Below are 22820 nucleotides of genomic sequence, written 5' to 3' on the forward strand. Positions count from 1 at the left end.
GCTGTATACAGAATGTGTGTATTGTTTCACTTTTTAAATTTATTCTAAACAATGGCTTACATCAGCCTTGCAAAAATACTCTTCCTATCCAAGGGTGAGGTCATTTTGGAAAGGGAGACTTAAGATATTAAAGGTTATTTTAGTATTCTTAGTAACTATGCAGGATATGAAAGTATAACTTTAAAAAGAAAATGTAAGTGTAGTTTGTGGGTTAGGTAGGTGAATTGCTATCTTAATTGAAACATACACTAAGCTTAACACAGGTGTGCATTTGCATTACCCTGTGTCAGAACATGGGGTCATCATGTAAAATCATGGTCAATTTGTGATTGAATAGTGTAGACTTATTCTTTCCTGTATTTTAGTTTTCTTTCCCATATGGGAATTGTGCTATTCAGGGGGTGTTACAGCTGCACAACCTGTAAGGTTTTTAAACCGGCAATCTGCTTGTGAAATACTAGAACTTTTCAGCTGCAATCTAATGTAATGGTTGCTCACTAAAAAGCACAGGCAGCAGTTGAAGGGAGTTCAGGAATTGGAATTAATGGAACTTTTGCAAATGGATATTCAAGTAGGATCTGAGTGGACAAAAGCAGCAGCTAGAAAGACACGAGTTGTGCCATGTGATGGAAGCCTTAGACTGCAATAAATGGTATTAAACTGTGTCCAAATCTTAATACCAGATTGACCTTTATTCCCTCTGCAATAAGTATGTGGGACTTGGAGATTTCACATTCAAAAAAAGAAAGAAAAAACACTTCTGGTTGACAAAGGGTTTTCCCTGTCAGTTTGATTTTTGTTTTTTGCTACTGTCCTTGTTAATCCAGTGTTGCACAACATCTTTTTATATTGTGACCCACATGTTCCACAGGCTGCAACAAAGAAGCAAAAGTATGAAAAGATTAGTGAAAAGAAGATGTCCACTCCTGTTGAGGTTTTGTGTAAGGTAAGAGTAAATAGAAATAACTTTTTCACCACATGACCTCCTTCCTTAGAAACTCAAAGGACATGTCCAGTGTGTTGGACACACAGTCAAAGCACTTTAAATAAACTGCATTCTCTACTCACTTGAATTCTGCTGCTAGCCATTCCTCCTTGAACAGCAGGTGCAGCTGGCAATCTAACAAGATCCTTAATTTGCAGATATAAATAAGGCAGGCATAGCCTGGGTTTGGGGGGTCTGAACAATATAAATCTTCACCTTTGCCAATTCTGCTTGCTCTCACCATGTAAACACTCGGCCAGGTTTATCTGGGTTGAGTGTCATCCACATTCTTCTCAAAGTATTTCATTGAGGTACAAATAGAACACTCGCATCACAGGAAAGATTGGATGAGATGGAGCTACAGAGCTCCTCCAGTGCTGTGAGGGAAGACTCAGCAATGTTTCCTAATAGTCTCCTATACCTGTTGAATAGAAGAAGCAATAGAATGGACCCCTGTGGAATCCCACTTGAGAGGCCTGACTGCAGAAAAACAATTGTCCAATACTGTCACCTGGGATTTCAAAGGACTGGCTCACTGTACCCTCTCTGGGGCTGCAGATGTCAGCACCTCATGGCATCAAAGGCATGGGCACAGATGCCTGCTTTTTACCCATCTCCAGGATAGATCATTTTGTTGGTTAGGTGTCCTCCAAGAGTCCCTTGGGTCTAACTCTGCAATCCTGCAAATCCACCATATAGTGAGTGTAGGAAATGTAGTTCTACTTCTTACAGATGACAGATACTTCTAAAATCTGTCACTGAATTCTCCCTCCTCTTGCTTTTTCTCTTACAACACTAGAGCATTTGTTTATGCAAATAACTATTTTATCCTTAAGAATAGGGTGTTTAAGCAGCACTTATTACACAGAAATTCACATCATGATGCCAGTTCTCAAAGTAGGAGACTTTTCATGATTAAGTCCCAAGGAGCATTAAGCAGTAGCTTCTGTTTTTACTTATAATACCCCAAAATAGCCTGTGAGCTTTCTGAAGAACTATAACCACTTCTGTTGGGGCAAAGGATTTCTAAGAACTAAGCATAATTAGAATAAAAGGGGAAGGGTATAAAAGAATAAAGCATTTGGTATATTTTTCAGTTTTAATTAGGTGCTATTGTTTGTAGATATACCTTTATTTTTATGTTACAGACATCATATTAAGGTCCTGTGAATTAAGACAGGAAAAGGAATATATTCTTGGGTGTCTGGTGATCAGATGAGCATCCCGAGCAAAATGGGGCCAAAACAGAGACTTAAATTCTTGCCTTCTCCTAAGACCCAAATCCATTTTTTAACTCTGCCTTTAAACATTGGTTATGGCTTTTTGATTTCTGAATCCTTACAAATGGCTCCTCATTGCGGGTCCTAGTTTGACTAATGCTGTTGCTTACAGGGATTTCCTGCAGAATTTGCCATGTACCTGAACTACTGTCGTGGCCTGCGCTTTGAAGAGGCACCTGATTACATGTATCTGAGGCAATTATTCCGTATTCTTTTCAGGTCAGTCTCAAAATGTAGCATAATGATTTAGAAATCTAATTGTGTCAGCACTCAAATGAAAAATAACTGCTTCATGAATCTTATTTAGAGCTAGGTTTGGTTTTTTTTTATTTTTTTTTAAACCACTCCTGGAATACGGAGACTTCTAAGTTTACTTCAAGAAATCATTTAAAATTAGAAACCGAGTGCAAACTACAACTTTAGAAAACCAGGAAATGTGGCACAACATGAAACTGGCTGTGAAGGAAGAGGATCTTTTCTATTTGATCTGTTCCGCCCTGGCGATTACCTAGATCAGTGACTTTGATCCCTCTTCATCCTCAACCCACAAAATGTCTGAAATTGTCCCACATCTCACCATCATCAGCAACTCTCGGTGGCAAGAGGATTATGGGATTTGGATCACAAGAAGAACCAATGGGAGGCTTTTGGGTGCTGTGAGGATTGGGACTACGTATAGATCTGCTGGTGGTGTCCTGGAAGTTTATTTGAGGGGAGGGAATGGTGTTTTAAAACCCATTAATGCTTTTTACACTGTAAAGAAGCAAACAAGAACATAAGACCAACTGTTTTCTCTGTAAATTGCCTTTTAATAATGGAAGTTGTTGTTGACCCTCTGTAATCTGAGCCCTTTGGGATCTTGCAAATCATCCTACACTGAAGAGTTATGAATTTATAGCACCACAAATCTTTCCTATAATACAATATAAAGAAAGAATCATAGAATATCAGGGTTGGAAGGGACCTCAGGAGGTCATCTAATCCAACCCCCTGTTCAGAGCAGGACCAATCCCCAACTAAATCATCCCAGCCAGGGCTTTGTCAAGCCTGACCTTAAAAGCCTCTAAGGAAGGAGATTCCACCACCTCCCTAGGTAACCCATTCCAGTGCTTCACCACCCTCCTAGTGAAATTTTTTTCCCTAATAGCCAACCTAAATCTCCCCCACTGCAACTTGAGACCATTACTCCTTGTTCTGTCATCTGGTACCATGTTGGGTCATCATGACTTCAGTGTAGGCAGAAGGAGAAGCTGGGCTATGCAGAAGTACTTATCTGTGTGAATGAGGGAAGCAGACATTACCAAATGGCTTTCAAGCTTACTGCAAGGATTCCTTTCAATTATTAATATTTAGCATTTGTACACTGCTCTTAATAGTTTTTGTAAAGTGCTTTGAAGATTAATGTCTAGCTTCATTTCTCAGCATACTGGCTTGAAATTCACAGTAAGGTAGTCATGTGTTGCAGTAAGTGTTTCCCTGTCTTCTAGGACCCTGAACCACCAATATGACTACACATTCGACTGGACAATGTTAAAGCAGAAAGCAGCACAGCAAGCCGCCTCTTCCAGTGGGCAGGGGCAGCAGGCCCAAACCCCCACAGGCAAGCAAACTGACAAATCCAAGAGTAACATGAAAGGTTAGTAGCCAAGAACCAAGTGACGTTACAGGAAAAAAATTAAACACTAAATTGGATAATGCCAGTGATTTAAGTGTTAGATCAAGGAGGTGGTTTAAAAACACACATTTGGCTGTTTGTTTAAAAAAAAAAAAAAAAGAAGACGTCCTTGGAGAATTTGACTACTAACTTTAAACCAAAATGTCCTTGTTCTTCATATCATTTCTTTTGGGGATGTTGGGTCATTTTAACCACTGCATCTTTTGCTCCCGCATTAACCCCTTTTCCAAAACAAGAAACTGACTTGGTGTTGGGAATGTGATAAATGATACAATCCAAAATCCTAGACCTAACACTTTTAAGGGATAGTTCTAATTAACTAGGGCCAGTACCTGGAGACTTTGGGTTCTGCTCTGTTCCAGCTATAGGAGTGCTGTGGGTTTTTCTCTGCTCTGCATCTGTTCAGCAGTGAAAATGGAAAACTGTGAATGATATGGTTTCATCAGTTGTCTTCCTCTAATGTTAATATGTCCAGCATTCAGCCTCACTTGGCCCAAAGTCCAGGGAAAGGACCAATAAGCCTGGAATGTTTTGCTCAAATTCAGGTATAATCTTGAACTGCTGTTGTACTTCAAGGTTTTATCCCAGAAAGTCACAATTTTCCATCTTTTCATTTCAAAGTGGCTGGACGTTCTTGGTTTTCAGACTTCTTGGTATAAAACATAAGTTTTTAGATGATGGTTTCATGGGGAAATGTTGTGAAATGTTCAGATGCAATTGCTTTCCAAAACTTCTTTTTGAGACTAAACATGCTTCAGTTTGAACACTGTTGAATTCTGCTGGAAAAGCCCTAGGGACTACTTTGAATATGTTTTCTTGCTGCTTTTAAAACTCAGCTCTTTGAGCAAGGAAATGATTTCAATCTTACCTTCACAATGCATGTGCTATATTAGATTATATTCCATTGATTCAGTAACAGTTACTACTATAGCAGGTCCTTGTGCCAAGCATGGCTGAAACAAAAGAGAAACCTTGGATAATCCTTGGTTAGAATTTAACCTGCAGTGAATCTAGGTGTGAAAGTCAGTAAGCTAACAGGTTAAGTTTAAGACTAATAATGCAGGGAAGTGCTGTGAAAGCCACTGCACAATTCTGACTTCCAGCGTTCTCTTACTTACTGGTAGACCAAGCTGGGATATTAAAACTTCTTGAGGTGAGTGCTACACTTAGCAGGCGGGTCAATTGAAGGCCCGCTTAACCACTGTCAAGCATTCCAGCAAGAATGGCCTGATGTAGCTGGCAGCCTACCTTTTTAATTGCATCAACCATAATGCCAACTTGAACATACTGGTTGCTCACTCTGTTACATGCTAATGCCATCTGTTGGGAAAAGGTGAAAGTTGAGCATCTTGACTGGTTAGAACATTATAGAACAAATATTGTGTGTGGGGTGTGTGTATATATATGTGTATATATACACTTTATTTTGTATACCAGGCCATCAATATACATGGCTGTTTATAAAGCATGTTAAAGAAATTTAAGACCTAGTCCCTACCCAGAAGAGCTTACAGTCTACTCTGAACTGACCAAACATAAGAAATTAACTTGGGAGTTGGGGATGGAGTCTTTCACAGTCATTAAACTTCCTTCCCCAGCACACAGAGAAGCTACACAGCCATTAAACCTCTCCCTAAACAAAGAAAAGAATCTGAGCTATTAAACCCCCAACCCCTTCCTCACGTCAACAAAGCAAACAGCAACATTAAATGCACATGTAAATAAACTCCCACTATTCCCCTCTCAACAAAAATCTCCTTTATAATGCTCACACAGTTAACCCCAGCCAAACCTTGCCGATAATCTGAAAAGTCTTGTGCTAATGAGGGGGTTCTGACATCACATCTCAGTAAAGGCCTCTCCCTTTCTCCTGTGTTTCTCTTGCTGCTGCTTATGAATCCATTGTGTTTGCTGCAGAGAGGAAGAGCTCCCTCTCCCTTTCATGTGATCTGGAAATCTGTAAAGGTCCTGGGAGGGAGAGGGTAGCATGCCCCAAAATGTTTTGATTCGCTGGAATCTTCTGGAGCAGCAGCAGACAGAAACAGACTAGATTGGCTACTGGTTGGTTGAAATACAAGAGATACTTCATAATCTGGAGAGCATTCCAGAAGTAGAGACACATTAACAACAGTGACATAAATTATGCAGAGTTGGGGAAACCTGAATCATTTGTATGGAAACTTTTTTACTAGACATGAACATGGAAAAACGGTTAAAGCTAAGTGCAAGTTCTGTTCTCCTGAGTATGACATGTAGATAGAATGGAGAAACACTTTGATGAATTCTTATGATGTGTCCAGCTACTAGCAAAGATTATTGCAGTCAAACAGCAAGATAGGGAAAGTTGGTCTGCATCAAAATTTTTCTTCTGTGCACTCCAACGTTGTCTTTGGCAGCATCATGAAGCATGCTGGGATTTTCTGTTAAGACAGTGATATTAGTGAAAGTGAAGCTAATTCCACTTCGTCTTCTGATAAGAATTTTGATACTCCACCTGCTTCAGCATTGAAAACTCCTTCTTCTGGAAAGTATTCAAGATGTTCATAATCAAATTGTTTTTAAGAGGTTTTTGGATAGAATGTGCCATGATCAGAAAAAACCTAACTTGACTATATTTGGTAGAGGTATTTATGCCAGCAATATACCATTTCATACTACCAAAAATCCTCATATGCTAGAATTTTTTCATAAGTTGCATCCTATTTACAAAGTACCAAGTAGGATACAGTTTATAGGAAGTCGTCTGAGTGCCAAAGCAGACTATCTGAAAAAGAATAGGTGTATTTATTGTGCAAGTTCCTCACTTGTCTCTAGTATTTGATGGCTGGAGCTCTAGTCACGGAATGCTCCTTCAACTTCATGATAACTCCACAGTGCTTTACTCGTTTCAGTACACAACTGAGAATCACCACATAGCCCAATATATTGTTGACCAGTGTAATAATGTAATCAATGAATTGGCTCCAGGGAAGATTATTTTGGTTGTGACCAACAACATGGCTAATATGAAAGCTGCTTGGGCTTTAATAAATGTGTCCACACTTTCTTTGTCGTTTGTGCTGCCCATATGAGGCAGCTTTTCATTGGTGAGATCTGACAACTTTCTCATCACATGTCAAAAGTGAAAAGCATTATCAAGTTTTTGAAAAACCAGCCATTCTTCAACGTTATTGAGTACAGGACTCAGTATCCTCCACACTGAGTAAGCATTGTCATACACCGTGGGCATCTTCTATTAAATGTTTCAAAGATCTTCAAATATGCAAGAAGGTCATTCAGTAAACAGCTATTGGAAGAAGGGGTGGCCAAGTGCTGCCCCCAAGTACTCCGCACTGACAGTCTCAATGTCTTGAACATAAAGCTCAAAGTTCATTTCACTGCTTGTACCGCATAGCTCAGTCCATTCAGACTATGGAAAATTATAGTTCAACATTTGTCTGATGCCAAGAATGAGTTGCTGATGGATAAATTTTCTGAGAATACTGAACACAATCCATGTACAAAAGCTGAAGAGGAAAGATAATAGACAAAACAGTATCATGGAAAACCAAGTCATCACTCCTGCGCATAATGCTGCCAACCTTCTTGATCCACATTTCTAGAGCCAAGAACTTTGTGGTGACACATTCAATTCAGCTTGTGACCTCTTAGTAACTGTTGCAAATTTTAAAGCATATACAAATGTGCAAACAATTCTGATGGAGGTGGCAAATTATAAAGTAAGAGGTAGCCTGTTCAGTCACAAAACAATATGGTGTGCAGTCCCAGCAGGGAATCAAAAGAGCTTGCTCCTTAATCACGGTGGAAAGGGTTGTGTCCTCCTTGCACTCTAGCTACAGTGGCAGAAGTGATTCCCTGTACCACTGCATGTGCATAACAAAATTTGTGAGTTTGGGGAATCCTCATCCATTCAGAAACCAGAAATAAACTGAAGCCCGTCAGTGCTGGGAAGCTCGTGACCATGTGTCACAACTTAATATTAGAGAAGAAAATGGCTGATTAAGAGTTGACTCCGTATTCATCGGATGAAGAGGAAGGAGATACTGATGAATTTGATGGCAGAAATAAATGAAGTAGTTGAAGCTGAAGAAAAAGATAATGAAAAGCAAGATGCTTGAAGAGTTGGCCTGCTACCTACCTAGCATAAGTGCATTTAAAAATGACTTTTCTTTTACATATGCTATGTGTTTTGTTCTGTTTAATTTTTCTTTTGTGACTGTTCAGTCTTGCATTGTTGTATGCAGTATTGTTGCCCTGTTGGTCCCAAGATATTAGAGGGACAAAGGTGAGTGACGTAATATCTATTATTGGACCAACTTCTGTTGGTGAGAGACAAGCTTACACAGATGTTTTCTTGCATAACATTCACATTGCTAAAAAGGTGGTAATTCACTTATTAGAATGTTTTCATTCTGCTTCACATTTTTCGAAGTGAAATAACTTTCCTCTCATAATTAGGCACAAGTGTCTAAAGCTAAGCCTATTGGAGACCATAAAGTGTTACCTTTTTGTTGTTGTTACTATTCTGATAAATTAGTGCTTTAGTGGTTTTCCATATTTGACATTTTTTGAATAATGTTTGACCAAGTCAATTGGCCAATTACTTTGGACTAACCAAATTCCCAACCCTAACTGCAGTTGATGCAGATTCTTAAAGCTTGATTTGCAAGTTTAATCTTCACCGAGGGAAATAATCTTTGACCGTTACTCATGTCACTTGTTTCAGTTAACAGCTGCAAAAGAACTGTTCTGTGATTCTCCTTGCTAAATGGTGAATACAAATAATTTTTTTGAAAAAATACAAAAATAGGATTTTTAGATTTTTAAATTTAAAAAAAAATCTCTTTAAAAATAAACCTGTTTAAAATGAAGTTTGAATTTACTACAAAATATGTTAAGGCTTAAGCTTGCTGTAATCTCTTAAAACACTTAAATAAAAAATACATATGCTGAATCCATGAGCCTCTTTCAAAAACTTTGAGTTAAAGGATGCTTTTCTATGTAAAACGTTTCCCCCTGATTCTAATTTTTGAAGTGAAGCTTTATAAATGACACAATAGGTCATGTACTGTAATAGCCTGATCCTGTGGTGAACCCACAGGCTGTACTGCTTGGTGCAAGAGACTGGCAAAGTCATCATAAGTGTTGGACCAGGCCTCTTAACTTCAGGAGATATGTATCTCATCAGGATCATCCACTGAGCCCACCTGGAGGTCTCCTACTCCTGTTTTATAGCTTGGATTGCTAATTCTTTTGTTTTTCTGGGGCTGGGTAGAGGAGTTTTGTAACAAGGGAGAAGGAGCAGAAGGGTGCAATGCTGGAGTGAAAACAGGACACTGGGAAGAAGGGATAACATTCTTCAGAGTGCAGTCTCTAGCACAGTATTTCTCCAATGCGGCCAGTGTGGCCGCATGCAGCTACCAGGGGCTTTCTTGCGGCCACCATCTCCTGGGCCATGATGGGGACAGGGGAAGGAGTGGCGAAGTAGCGGCCCCGCCCTGTTGCTCCTGGATGCGCTGCCTTGGTATTGGTTGCAGGGCTGCCAGTAGGGCTTGGATCCTGCCCCTCTCTGGAGACACATGAGGCACAATGCTGGGGGAGCAGGCAGCCAGTGAGTTCCCCACCTTCCCGGGGCAGTGGGGCTCAGGCTTTGGGCTTCAGCCCTGGGGAGGCGAGGCATAAGGCTCTGGCCTTGTTTTTGGCTCCAGCCCTGGGCTCTGGTGGTGCAGCAGCAGGCCCCAGGCTCCAGCCGCATGGCTTTGGGCTCCATCCCCAGACCCGATCCCCTGTCCATTTCAGTATCTGGACACAGGGCTTCAGGTTCCAGCCTACAAGTATTTTAGGAAAAAAATATGAGCGGCCACTAGCAAGAGTTGGTGGCCGCACTGTGAGGCCACCAAAACATTTGTCCTGAGAACCCCTGCTCTATTCATTTCAACACTGGGGAAGGGGGTGCAGGGAGAGACCTGCCATGGCTGCAGGACATATTTAAAATACAAAATTGTACCTCTGGGTATAAAAGGAACATATGCTAAATGTAAGCAGTACAACAGAGATGTAAGGTCTGGTTGTGAGAATGAAGCATGATGCAAAATGCTCTTCAGAAGGCAGTGATTTTGAAGATGATGATGTGGACATATCTGAACAATCTGGATTAACTGGTTAGTAAACTTATTTTTCCACCATTCTTATGGACTGCCTACCATGTCTTACTATGTTAGTAAATGATAACTTAGTTTATTGTCACAAATTAGTGTTTTGGGTAGATTACTTGCTTACCAATTTCAAAGTTTTTGTGTTTAAAATATAATTGGTATATTAATTTGTTGTGGGGATACTTATCAATTACATTTTTACTGTTGCTGCTGGACTTCTGAAATAACTTTTTTTTATTGTGCAGTATAATCAAACATCCTAGGTGAAGATTTCCTGTTTAAAAGTAAAGTTTGATTAGGCATTTATGAATTTTAACATTTAAAGGGGTTTTTCTTTTCACACTGTCTGGTATGTTGCTAGAAATAAGGGTTTTTAAATAGATTTGGATAATTCTCATGATTTATGTTCCTATAAAACTAGGTTCGGAATAAATTATTTAAACAGTGGTACAAACAGCTCTAGTAGGATGCGTGTTTCATTTGTAATCTATCTTTTTATTTATTTATTTTTAAGCAACATTGAGTAATACTCAATGAGTGACTTTTACCATTTTGTTTCAGGGTCCATCTTAGACAATAAGGGTTTATGAACATCCATCTGCAGTGTCTACAACTTCAGAGTCATCTGCTGGTACCACTAGATTGCAGCAACTAAATGTATGTCAGACGGTAAATTAACTGAATCAAAAAAAGACTTCATCCAGTAAAACCATGGATGCGTTAGTAATCAGGACCAGCCAATTCCAGCCAGACTCCTTGGGTGACCAGATTGCTTGGTTCATTTATGCAACAAATTCTCCCTTTCATCTTGTTCAGAGCAAACATTTCATTGATGGGGCTCAATCATTATGATGAGGCTACACTCCACTGGCAGAGCAGACCATGCTGGAACGTTACTGGACACAGAGTGTGAGAATGAAATTGAACAATGTGCACACAAAAAATTGATGGGAAATTCATTAATCTGAGTCTTGATGAGTGGAGCAACGTACACAATGATCCAATAATATGTGCTTGTGTGACAGCAGATGATGGGGTTGTCTATCTTACAGGAACAATTGATACATCAGGAAATATCCACGCAGCAGAATACTTACCAGTAGCAGTAAAAACTATAACAATTTGAACAAAAATTCAAGTGTGTAGCATCCTAGACAATGCTACACATGTAGCAAAGATGAGAAGCTATCTAGAAGAAAATAACAAAGGATCCTGAAACTTATAACTTAGGGATGCAGTGCTCATTTGTTCTTTTAGCTGAAGTGCACCTCCAGGAATAAACGAAAATGTTGAAATTTCAAAATAATTCCCTAACAACTACTTTGCCTCAGCTTTGCTGAAGAGAGGAGGAAGATCCAAACCAATTATCACCCAATATGTACAATGGGATTAGTAGTTGACGCTTGAGGTATTTATTAAGAACTGACCTGTTCTGATGATTATTTGTGAAGCAAATGGTTGGCAAAATAGATGGAACTATCACAGCTGAAGTAGTCAACATCAGACTGAAGAGAAATGTAGAATGCATGCTGCATATACTGAAACCTCTTTCTGTAGCCTGGGATAAACTGCAGAACGATTGCTGTTTTGCTGATGGTGTTGAAATTTAGAAAGGAACATCAAGAGACATTGAAGAAAGGAAATAATGAACAACAAAGTTACATTGCAGGCAGTAAGAAAGCGGATGGATCAATCATTTACTCCATCTCCTTTTCTTGTCAATATTGTCAACCCAAAGAACCAGGGTAGATGCCTTAACTGCTGAAGATGCTGCTATAGCATTGGCATCTAATAATCACTCATCAGTTATGCCAACCACAATAAATTTCAGGGCTGGAGGTAAACCATTCAAGCTGTACATGTTAGCTAATGATTTAAACAGTCACACAACTGAACTGGTGGCAGCCACTAGTTAAGCACCTGGAACCAGAGTCTTTTGAAGTGCTAAACCTGCTTTTGACAGCAGTCGCCTCTTCTGCAGGCACAGTGAATATTTGCTTCATTTGAACTAATTCAAAGTTGAGAAATCAATTGGGAGTTGAAAAAGCAGGAAAGCTTGTCTCTCGTCCAGTCTGTGAATAAAAACAAGAAGGAGAGGGGATGAAATCAAACTTTTAAAACTAGAAGGATGGCTTAAGAAATGTAGGAGACTCTCTTGTTCAAGAGGCTTAGGCGAAAAGGAACTTCAGCCTGGGCAAATTTTCAAATGTGCCGAAGTGAAAGTAACTGGAGCTGATCTGAAATCGATGTAATTCACTGCTCAACACAGTTAATCCCTCTGTTTGCTAAATCATTTAGTTGTAAATGTGAAATACGTTTTGATAAGCAAAGTTTTGTTGAATAAAAATGCTGTTTTGTGTGTTTAAATTGCAGTTTTCATCCTAATGCAGCATGACTCAAATTGTGTGCAAAAAGTTAATTATCCAGTAAATAAGCAATATCATTCACTGTTTTCTAGCATACTGAAAATGTACAATTAATCTGAAAATATTAACTAAAATTGCTTAAATAAATGTGTACATATTAGAGCTGTTGAGTAATCGCAATTAACTCAAAAAAATTAATCGCTATTCATTGCACTTTTAATCGCACTGTTAAACAATAAAATAACAATTGAAATGTATTAAATATTTTGGATGTTGTACATTTTCATATAGTATTCTGTGTTGTAATCAAAATCAGTGTATATTTTTGATTACAAATATTTGCACTGTAAAAATGAGATTTTTCAGTTCACCTCATACAAGTACGGTGGTGCAGTCTTTGTTGTAAAAGTGCAACTTACAAATGTAGATTTTTTTTTTTTTGTACATAACTTCACTCAAAAACAATGTAAAACTTCAGCGCCTACAAGTCCACTTAGTCCTACTTCTTGTTCAGCCAACTGCTAAGACAAACAAGTTTGTTTACATTTACGGGAGATAATGTTGCCCTCTTCTTATTTAGTGTAACCAGAAAGCGAGAACAGGCATTTGCATGGCACTTTTGTAGCCGGCATTGCAAGGTATTTACGTGCCAGATATGCTAAACATTTGTATGCCCCTTCATGCTTTGGCTACCATTCCAGAGGACATGCTTCCATGCTGATGACGCTTGTTTAAAAAAAAAAATGTATTAATTAAATTTGTGACCGTTCTCTCCCAAGGAGTTCAATGTCCCCTGCTCTGTTTTACCAGCATTCTGCCATATATTTCATGTTATAGCAGTCTCAGATGATGACCCAGCACGTGTTGTTCATTTTAAGAACACTTTCACGACAGATTTCACAAAACACAAGATACCAATGTGAGATTTCTAAAATAGCTACAGCTCTTGACCCAAGGTTTAAGAATCTGAAGTGCCTTCCAAAATCTGAGAGGGGCAAGGTGTGGAGCATGCTTTCAGAAGTCTTAAAAGAGCAAAACTCTGATGCAGAAACTACAGAACCTGAACCACCAAAAAAAGAAAATCAACCTTCTGCTGGTGGCATCTGACTCAGATAATGAAAATGAACATGTCGGTCCGCACTGCTTTGGATTGTTATTGAGCAGGACCCGTCATCAGCATGGACACATCCTCTGGAATGGTGGTTGAAGCATGAAGGGACATATGAATCTTTAGCGCATCTGGCACGTAAATGTTTTTTGCAACACCGGCTACAACAGTGCCATGAGAACACCTGTTCTCACTTTCAGATGACTTAATAAGAAGCGGGCAGCATTATCTCCTGCAAATGTTAATGTTTGTCTGAGCGATTGGCTGAACAAGAAGTAGGACTAAGTGAACTTGCAGGCTTTAAAAGTTACGTTTTATGTTTGAATGCAGTGGGTTTTGTACATAGTTCTACATTTGTAAGTTCAGTTTTCATGATTGCAGTACGGTACTTGTATTAGGTGAATTGAAAAATACTATTTTGTTTTTTTTACAGTGCAAATACTTGTAATCAAAAATAAATAAGCACTGTACACTTTATATTCTGTGTTGTAATTGAAATCAATATATTAAAAAATTTAGAAAACATCCAAAAATATTTAAATAAATGGTATTCTATTATTGTTTAACAGTGCGATTAATCGCGATTAGTTTGTTTTAATTGCTTGACAGCCCTAGTATATATTAAGTGTACCCGCCTGGGTAGCAAAAAGATGTACCAAATCTAGTGTAAAGACTCTTTAGTTGTAAATAGCATGTTTTAATGGTTATGTAAACAAGAGAATGCACCTTTCTTTAGAAAATAACTGAAGTACAAATGGAAAAGTTGATTAAAATGATTTAAATTGAGGTTTTCCTCTTGATGACTTAAATTGCCGTGATTTAAATCAGTCCGCCACCCTATTTGCTAAATTATTAGATGTGCTTAGAAATGGGGTCTGTGAAAGTAGACTCTCCAGTGCTAACCAGATATAACAAAATTCTTTTTCCCAGAGGAGTTAAAGAAATAGTCTGTCTTCTGGTACTTTAGTATTCTAACATGTGAAGTGTCAGACAGAACTGCAGAGGCTGGCTAGTACAGGTAGTTACTGCAGAGACCGTAAGTACAAATACTCGAGCTTCCTTTTGAAATGAGACTAGAAAATTCAAGTTGCTAGTAATGATCTTGAATGTACTTTATCAGCTTGTCAGATGAGCATGGAAGCATAGCAAACCTGGCCCTTCAAACATAGAAGGCTTTAGTGTATAGGAAGCTCCAGTATCCTAGCTACAAAGCTTTCATTGCGGCTTTGGGTCTGGTCTAGAGACAGCTGTCCTTTTGAAAGTAACATAGGATAATGCTGTGCCACCCAGTAATGAAAACTCTCCAGGTTTTAGTTAAGTGCGCACGTACCCTTTTCCTCCATTCCTGTCTAAAAATTGGGGGTGGGGTGGAGAAAGGGACATAAACCGCATCTAGAATAGGAAAATGAGGTGCTTCATAAATGTTGTCTAACACGTGAAATTTTTAACCACTTTGTGCCTAGTGTAGACATAGAGGGGGTCAAAAAATTTGTTAGCTAGTGATGGTCAGTCCTAGGGCTATAAAGTAAAACTGTAGTCAGCTAACTGGTGGATAGGGAAAAGTAGTTAGGAGGGAAGCCAGGAAACCACCTTATCTGAAGGCTACTTGTACTGCTCTATGGAAAGAAAGGTAGTATACCACAGGGTCTCAACAAACTGTTGGGACATGCTTTTGTGGGAAGACATTGTCCCAACTCTGCCTTTTCATCCTAGGACTGGACAGCTACCAGAACCAAGAAGTGGCTCCTCTTTGTGTGGTGGCAGCAGCTATTCTGTATTCTTTTCTCCTTCTCGCTCCCTCCCCAGTAGTTCCTCTAACGCTTCTTGTATGTTCAGGATTGCTAGAGGAAAGCATTAAAGGGGTTCATGGATTCTACAGCATGAGACCTGTCTCTTGTGTCCTCTGTGGTGGGGATGCTCCCATCTCCTTCCTTGCTTTGTTAATCCCACAGTCCTCCATCAGTAATACAAAGGAGAGGCAGCATGAGGGCTGGTTACTTACAGTACCAGGACACTGTATCCTGGATAAGTGCTGCTGTGTTCTTTTGTCAGAGCATTGCATTGACTCTGGGCTGAGGCAAAAGTTGAAAGCAAGAATTAGCTGAAAAAACGCTTTTAAATTTGAAAGCTTCTCTTGTCAATGAAAATATTACAAACTGGTAGAATGTCTGACGTTAAAGCCTAAGAAGGCAAAGAAATGGCAACAGTATTTTCCCTTGGTGTTTAATGTTTGTAGTACTTGTATCCAAAACACTGCATGCTGTTCATCGATCATGGCAGTACCCAAGACCTCACTGAGCAAATTCTGATATTAGGCAAAAGTGGCAGTGTAAAAATGAGCTTTTGTTTTCTTGCATATTTTCCCAGATTCAAATAAAATTTGTTCTGTTATTTAGTGAGATGTTTTCTAGCTTCTAACACCAGAAATGTGAAGTTGAGCAGGTTTTTTTGCATCTTAGATTGTCCCCAGTAATCTGCAATTTGATCTTGATGGGTTTTTTTCATGACACAGAAGAGCCCAGCTCATCATGCCATAGCCGTATGGACTCTGTAGCACTGATCACTGTAAACTGGCTGCTTTTTTCCAGAGATGGGACTCAAGCATACAGCAAATCTACTGAATGTGTTGTTTTTAGATGATTGCTTTCCTTACCATAAACTCTCAAATTAGTGAATCTAGTTCTGGTCCCATAGTTCCTAAATGGCTATTAGCATATAGCAAGATTCCCAAACTTACACTCTTTGACTCCTCCCCTCACTCATTTCAAAAGACAGGTACTATTGGTTGTCCTTAATGCAGCTTGACAACTGGAAACAAAGCGCTATTGTCACAAGACTAGCCAATTCGGTGGTCCACAGGCCACAGTTTGGCCACTGATGTAGAATATCCTACCTTGCTTAACAGTAATACAGAACACAGGAGATTCACGTGATTGTTGCATTTTGTTTCCTTTAGTTTCATCCACAATCTCCCATAAGTCATTTCTTTAGATCATGCCGTTCGTGTTATCTTGTACATTGAGTATCTGTGATGAAGAGTTGATAAAAGGTCTAAAGATGTTTGATTTCTCGAGCATAAGAATTTCCAAAATGCAGTGACTCTATAACAATGATAGGTGTGTAGTAATAGAGGCATCTGAACAAATGATATGGTAAAATGGCACTAGTGTTGGACAGTCTCATTACCAGACTGCTGGGGGTCCGTGTACATAACAAATTGTGGTTGCCAGTCTAATCAGCATGACATGCCAAAGTACAGCCCCAGTATCTGTGTAACCAATGCTGAGACTGTAGGAAGCATTGGCCAACTTGGCTAAGATTATCGCAACAGAAGGACACAATCACACAGGAAAAATGCAGACTGCACAACAGTAGTTTTTCCTGTAGCTTTTGATGAGGGTGCTTAAAAGAAGGTGGTGTAATTGCTGAGCAATTTAAATGCTTTTCAAATTAGGTGCAGTGCACTCTTGACTTTACCAGCCTATCAGAATGTGAATAGTCTGAAGCCGCGTAATGATTTGGGACAAAACATGTCAGATGGGCCTTTATCTTTCAACTAAAAACATACAGCTGCAGTCATTTGGATAAGGCATATTAAAGATGAGTTGCAAAGAAGAAAATCTTGGACTCTAATCCTTTTTGGCTTCTTTATTTGAAGTTCAGTTTTCTTTACAGATCGTAAAGTATTTTTTGCTTGTTTCCATTAGAAATCTAAGTGCTGTGTATTCTGGAAGGCTCTCTGACTACAAAACTAGTGAAATGGTGACGTCACGAGTTAAAGGCTGAGCAGTTAAAGGAAAGGGATTTTTTTTTAATCGCTGGTCTTAAAATTCTTTTTAAAAATCTGTTTAATGATTGACTCTAGTTAAAGGAAATCTGTTAAAGTTTCAGCATTTTAGTCCCTTCAGTAAGTCATTAGTGTTCAAACTTCCCTCAGAAATGCCTGACTTCTTTAAAGTTCAAAAAACAAAAATAAACAACCTTTCAGGCCTTTATCGCTCATGAAATAGCAATGGCCACAAGTCCAATTTTAAAATACTTATTGGTCACCTTTAAAGGTTTTGGGGTACCAAAATGACACCTCATGGGGGTGATTTGATTAAAGGTTTCTTGTGTAATAAATCTAGTGGCTGCATCTGTTTGAGAACAGAATTAACTGCTCTCAAATGAATTTGAGGGGGAGGAGGGAGAAGGTCTATCACATGGCCAGAGACATTCATAAACAAAATGCACCTTGATTTGTGAACATCTCACTACAACACTTCAGTCTATAGTGTTCCTTAGAGTCTGGGGCCTGCCTACAATTCTTCTTAAACCTGAGCATTCCTAGTAGCACCATTAAAAGTAGACCACTACAAAGGGCATAAATGAAGCCCTGAGGGAAAAGTAATTGGTGCCCAGACGAAGCAATGGCTCCCACCCAACAGAGCACAATATGCCTTTTTAAAATAAGGATATGAAGCAAAACACCTGATTCATAGTTGCTTCATAGTGGAGTGAAAAGGCATTTTAAAGTATTTCTGCACCGTTCCAAAATGGTTCTAATCAGGCTGGCCCCAAAGAAAAGGATAAAATCTGCTTCCTGCCACTTGATGCTCCTCAGAGAGGCAGTACATATGTACTGCCATCAGGTGACCTGTGGTGACATTCTGCAAAATACACACACAGGACATTACAGACAAGTAGAAAACAACTCTGAAATTATACCCTGCTTCCTAGTGGCAAGAACACATCTTGTTCTTAAATTATATGGCTGGCTGCCAAACTGAATGCCCATTTGAAGGACTTTGCATTTAGTTAGTGCATATGTATACTGTTGCTATACATTTATAAGCATGTGGTGTTGATTCAGAACAGTAATCAGTCAAACCATGTTTAGCTTTAGAAAAGGAAAGCAGGGACCATACCATTCTAAAATGGAACAACATTTTCCCTGTAAATGACCATAACTATTTGTGTTTAACCCTGCCATCCCAGAGGCTATTCCCTTTCTTTTCAAATATCAGTAAGTTGCCTTTTTTTATCTTACAGGTTTCTGAGCATGAAGAGAGGAACAAATGAAGCAGAGCAGATCGGAGCAGGACTTGACACTCCCCAAATCCTAGAAATTTTAGTTCATACGTACACTTGCCAGTGGTTGTGGGCAACCATTTACTTGGTGTAAAGAACTTAATTTCAGTATAGACTGGCTCTGGGCAGCGCTGGTGATGCTGCACTTTGAGTTGTAGCAGCAGCTGTAATTGTGAATTACTGAGATAGTGAAACATGGTGTCCGGTTTTCTATTGCATTTTTTCAAGTGGAAAAGTTAACTAAATAGTTGACACAAAATGGTGGAGAAAATTGTGCATATGCCAATTTTTGTTACCTTTTTACTTTGAACTACACTGCTTATGAGATCTCATTGTTTTGGAAGAATGGCATGAACAGTCTTCAGCAACAGTTGTGATCATTGTAAATGCTCACAATTGTGCACTCTTTCTGGTTATTCCTCCCTGGGTTTTGAAAGTTGTACACTTAAAACATTCTTAAAATTGTTGGCTTCTATGTGCAACATACCAAGCCAGCTGACATGGTAGTAACCAAAGATTCCAGTTTTTAAGCGTATGAAAGACTCTGCCTGCTTACCTGTGCTAGAAATAACAGCATCTAAAGTGAAGACTTAAGAGAAACTTAGCGACTACTAGATAATCTTTAGGACTCTGCATTAACTCTATAATGTTCTTGGTATAAAAGGAAAAACAGCATATTTGTCACAGAAATTTAGTTAACATCTTACAACTGAATCTGTATGTAAGTTGCTTAGATAAATGTAATCACTGTAAACATCTATATGATCTGGGATTTTGTTTTTATTTTGAAATGGGAGCTTTTTTGTTTACAAGTTCATTAAAAACTAAAAACTTTCTGTAAGGAAATGCGAATTTTTTTTTTAAATTTGCCTTGTTAATTCCGTCTAAAGAAAACACCACTCCAGTTTTTTTAAACAGACAATTTCAAGGCCATTTGTTAAGCAAAAAGTCATATTTCTTTCTAAATCATTTTAGATTTAGTATTGTAATTCTTCCTCACTTTTGTTTTTAAATAAATTTTGTATTTTTTTTTTTCCTTGAGGGGGAAGGGCAGTCTTGCATTTTTTATAACCTGCTGCATTGATACCCAGCCCTCTATAACAAGAGATTGGCATCTTTTGAAGACCCCCAGTATTGACAGCCCACAAGCGTTGCCGTTGTCTTGCATTGGCTGGACTGACTTGTGATTATTAGTTTTGAAAATTTAGAATGGAAGTGTTTGGAGGGTTTTAAACCAAGGCATTTTCTTTCAAGTTCTTGTGAAGTGGATATGATCAAATTAACTCTTGTTCTTGGACAGCCTCACACCGTGCAGTGTTCACATTGGTTACTGCGCTGGGCTTTCCTCCTCACTCTTACTTTAGCCCAGCTGAAAGAAAAGTACTTTTATTGCTGGTAATTCTTTAACAGTGTAATTTATTCCTTTATAGCATGTCAGAATAAATTAAAAAAATCTGAAAATGCTGCCAGATGCCTATTGTGTAAATGGTGTTTTGTACGTTAGCCTTTTTAGACTGTTTCCATACATGTAGCAAAGTTTTTGGCCAAGAGGCATATTTTTCTTGTTGGAAAAGATCTTTAATTTGAAAAATTCTTATTATTCCAAGTCTGCAATATGTCCTGTGCACTCTTACTAAAGAGACTGAGGTCACAATTATAACAGACTACAGCTGTTCCAAAAAGTGGGCAATCTAATGGGGGGTGGCGGGCGGGTGGGCTCGTATTCTAGTTTTCCTGATAAGATGTTAAATTCATATCTGCAGAAACCTTTGTCTTGTGAGCTGGCAACTATATTAATAAACACCACTTCAATAGTTAACATGGGTAAATATCTGTTTGGATGGGTGAGGAGTTTGAAAGTGCTCAAGATCTCAAATATATCAAAATATACTTCCAGTGCTTCTGTCTATGTATACGAAGGGCTTTGTTTTTCTTTTGTAACTTTGCCTTTGAGTAAAGACAGTTTCTTGCAGCCAGAGGGGGGAGGATGCTTAAGATAGCTACATTTCCAGAGTGAATGGGGAACTGATTTCTTTCATGTATTTTTGGGGAGTCGGGGTAGCGGTGAGGTTCTAGGTGGCATTCCTCTGCTTCATATTTTGCCAAAGGAAACTTGAAATTCTAAGCATTTGACAAATCCCAGTCTCAGTAATGGAAACAGCCATATTTCAAAGGCACCTGTTGCCAAAGCATCTAGGCACATAATTTACAACTAGGCAAACCACAGTAGTCTAAGGTATATCTAAACTGAATGGAAAGTCCCACTTCTTAAGACACACTGGTATAAGTAGAAGACGCTGATCTGAAATGTAAGCTCCTCCTGGACAGCTGTCATGTTTCCAGAGAGGATTAGTTGATCTGAACTTCATAGGCCACCAATGCTATTTCCTTGCAGAGATGTAGTTCCTCAAAACTGGGGGGGAAATGCCATCACAGCCACTGTCAGCTACTGTTTTGGGAAGATACGACAGTTGTAGGGGGAGAGATTCCTTTCCTGTGTAGTTTATAATCTTGTTCTTCCGCTTACAAATGAGTTTGTAATGGATTATCAATGGGGGAAAAAAATGTCAGCAGGTGTGTAGCACTATAAGCGAAATCCAGTCCTAGCTGCCTGCCTAGCAGGAAAACCTGGATTTGGTGGAGTCAAGAGATCCTGTTAAACTACAAAAGTCAAATTGTGCTACTTCCGTGTGCAGGAAAGGATGGAAACTAATTGCTACTATTTAATACGTATATATGGTTCTTGTTTGATGTGAAAACATGAGTCTAGCATGGGAGATGCTGTCATATGCACATCAGTCAGTATGGCATTGTTTTGGAAGGCACTTCCCACTCCTGCAGCCATCGGGCTGAACAACGAATAAGATAGAATCTCTTCCAGAGGGTGGACACGAGCTGAATGTTGAATGGCTGTATACTGTGCAATACATACTGTAACCAAAACCTAAAACTGAAGCCAAAATACTAAATTCTGTGAATCTGGGCTAATGGCTTTCAGTTTCAGCTCTGCCAGATGCGTGTCATGGGTGGTTCCCTTACTAATATCCAGTGCCCTAAAGGGCAATGCAAAATATTTTGCAACAGATTTCCAAGCAATTATAATGTACCTACAATGGTCATATATAAGCACAGACTAAGATCCCATCCCTTGCAAACTTGCCTCTTAGTGAGAACCAGCGTTCCTGACAATTGAACATAATACAATAAAGAAAAACAGGTTTTAAGCAATTTTGTAACTGTTTAAATCACCAAGAGCATACTGTCACTTTGATGCTGTTTTTAAAGTGTGGGCACATTACCAAGTTTGTAGGGCTCCTCCAAAGTTCCATGCACTTTTCTGTTCCTGTTAGAACAAACGCTCTGCTTACTGCTCTGGGTATTAGCAGTGGGGGTTCTGGTAAGTGATTCTAGCTTTTAACTTGGACATGCAGGTTGGTTTAAAAGAACGGAGCCTGCCAAATGGTTACCAAACACATTGAAAGCCTGTTCAATGTATAACCTTGATGTACGCAATCTTTAACCAAGTTTATTCTCTTGAGGTGCCTGAGGGTTCTACTGATTTTTATTAAACTTTTGTACCTAAACTCAGTTGTTGAAGAGATGTATCTATTCTGTTCTACTATTGTAAGTGTGCACTTCTGAAAGGTTCCCTGGACTTGCATGTGGCTTTGTGGATTGTACACATACTGAAGTGGGAATTTTGCATCGAGGAGCCTACAGTGTCTAGTTCAAAACTTACATCCACTGAGCTTTTCACATGGGGTTTTAATTTCCCTTGATACTGTTCTCCAATTTAGAAGATGTTGCTGAGCCAGCCTTGTTTCTCAGCTTCATCTGTTCCCTACTTAGAGTGAAGCCATCATGCTGAATTCATACCAGCCTGATGTCGTAAATGCAAGTTTACAAGCACCGCAGACTCCAGCAGAAAGGTGAAGTTGAGCTGTGAGGAAGAGCTCTTTGCTGCAAGCACAAATGTCTCCCATAATTGTAATGGGGCAAGCAAAGGACTAAAGAAAACCATCTTTCTAGGGCAGCTCTCTCCATGGCTTGCTCCAGTGTTGGACAGTAGATCTTTAAAGTTCCATTTTGTAGGAATAAACCAATGGGCCTTTGATGCAAATCCTGTATGCAGTGAAGTCTTTTTGGGCTGGTAGTCAAGAAGTGTAAGGCTGGCCACTGCA

The 22820-nt window shown here is 39.1% G+C and overlaps 1 protein-coding gene across 5 annotated transcripts in view; it reads left to right on the top strand.

Moving 5' to 3' along the window:
* Positions 1-20106, top strand: part of CSNK1A1 (casein kinase 1 alpha 1) — a 52071-nt gene extending 31965 nt beyond the window's left edge. For 2 of the 5 annotated variants that reach the window (XM_065409698.1, XM_065409702.1), the window contains 4 exons: positions 872-946; positions 2378-2484; positions 3753-3901; positions 10657-14348. In XM_065409698.1, the coding sequence (XP_065265770.1) occupies positions 872-946; positions 2378-2484; positions 3753-3901; positions 10657-10685 (360 nt within the window). In that variant the 3' untranslated portion in view covers positions 10686-14348. Of the gene's footprint in view, positions 1-871; positions 947-2377; positions 2485-3752; positions 4143-10656; positions 14349-18600 lie in introns of those variants that run through there. The other 3 variants (XM_065409699.1, XM_065409701.1, XM_065409700.1) reach the window with 3 other exon arrangements.
* The last annotated feature ends 2714 nt before the right edge of the window (positions 20107-22820 follow it).

This window comes from Emys orbicularis, chromosome 8 (genome assembly GCF_028017835.1).
Source record: "Emys orbicularis isolate rEmyOrb1 chromosome 8, rEmyOrb1.hap1, whole genome shotgun sequence".
Taxonomy (NCBI): Eukaryota; Metazoa; Chordata; order Testudines; family Emydidae; genus Emys; species Emys orbicularis.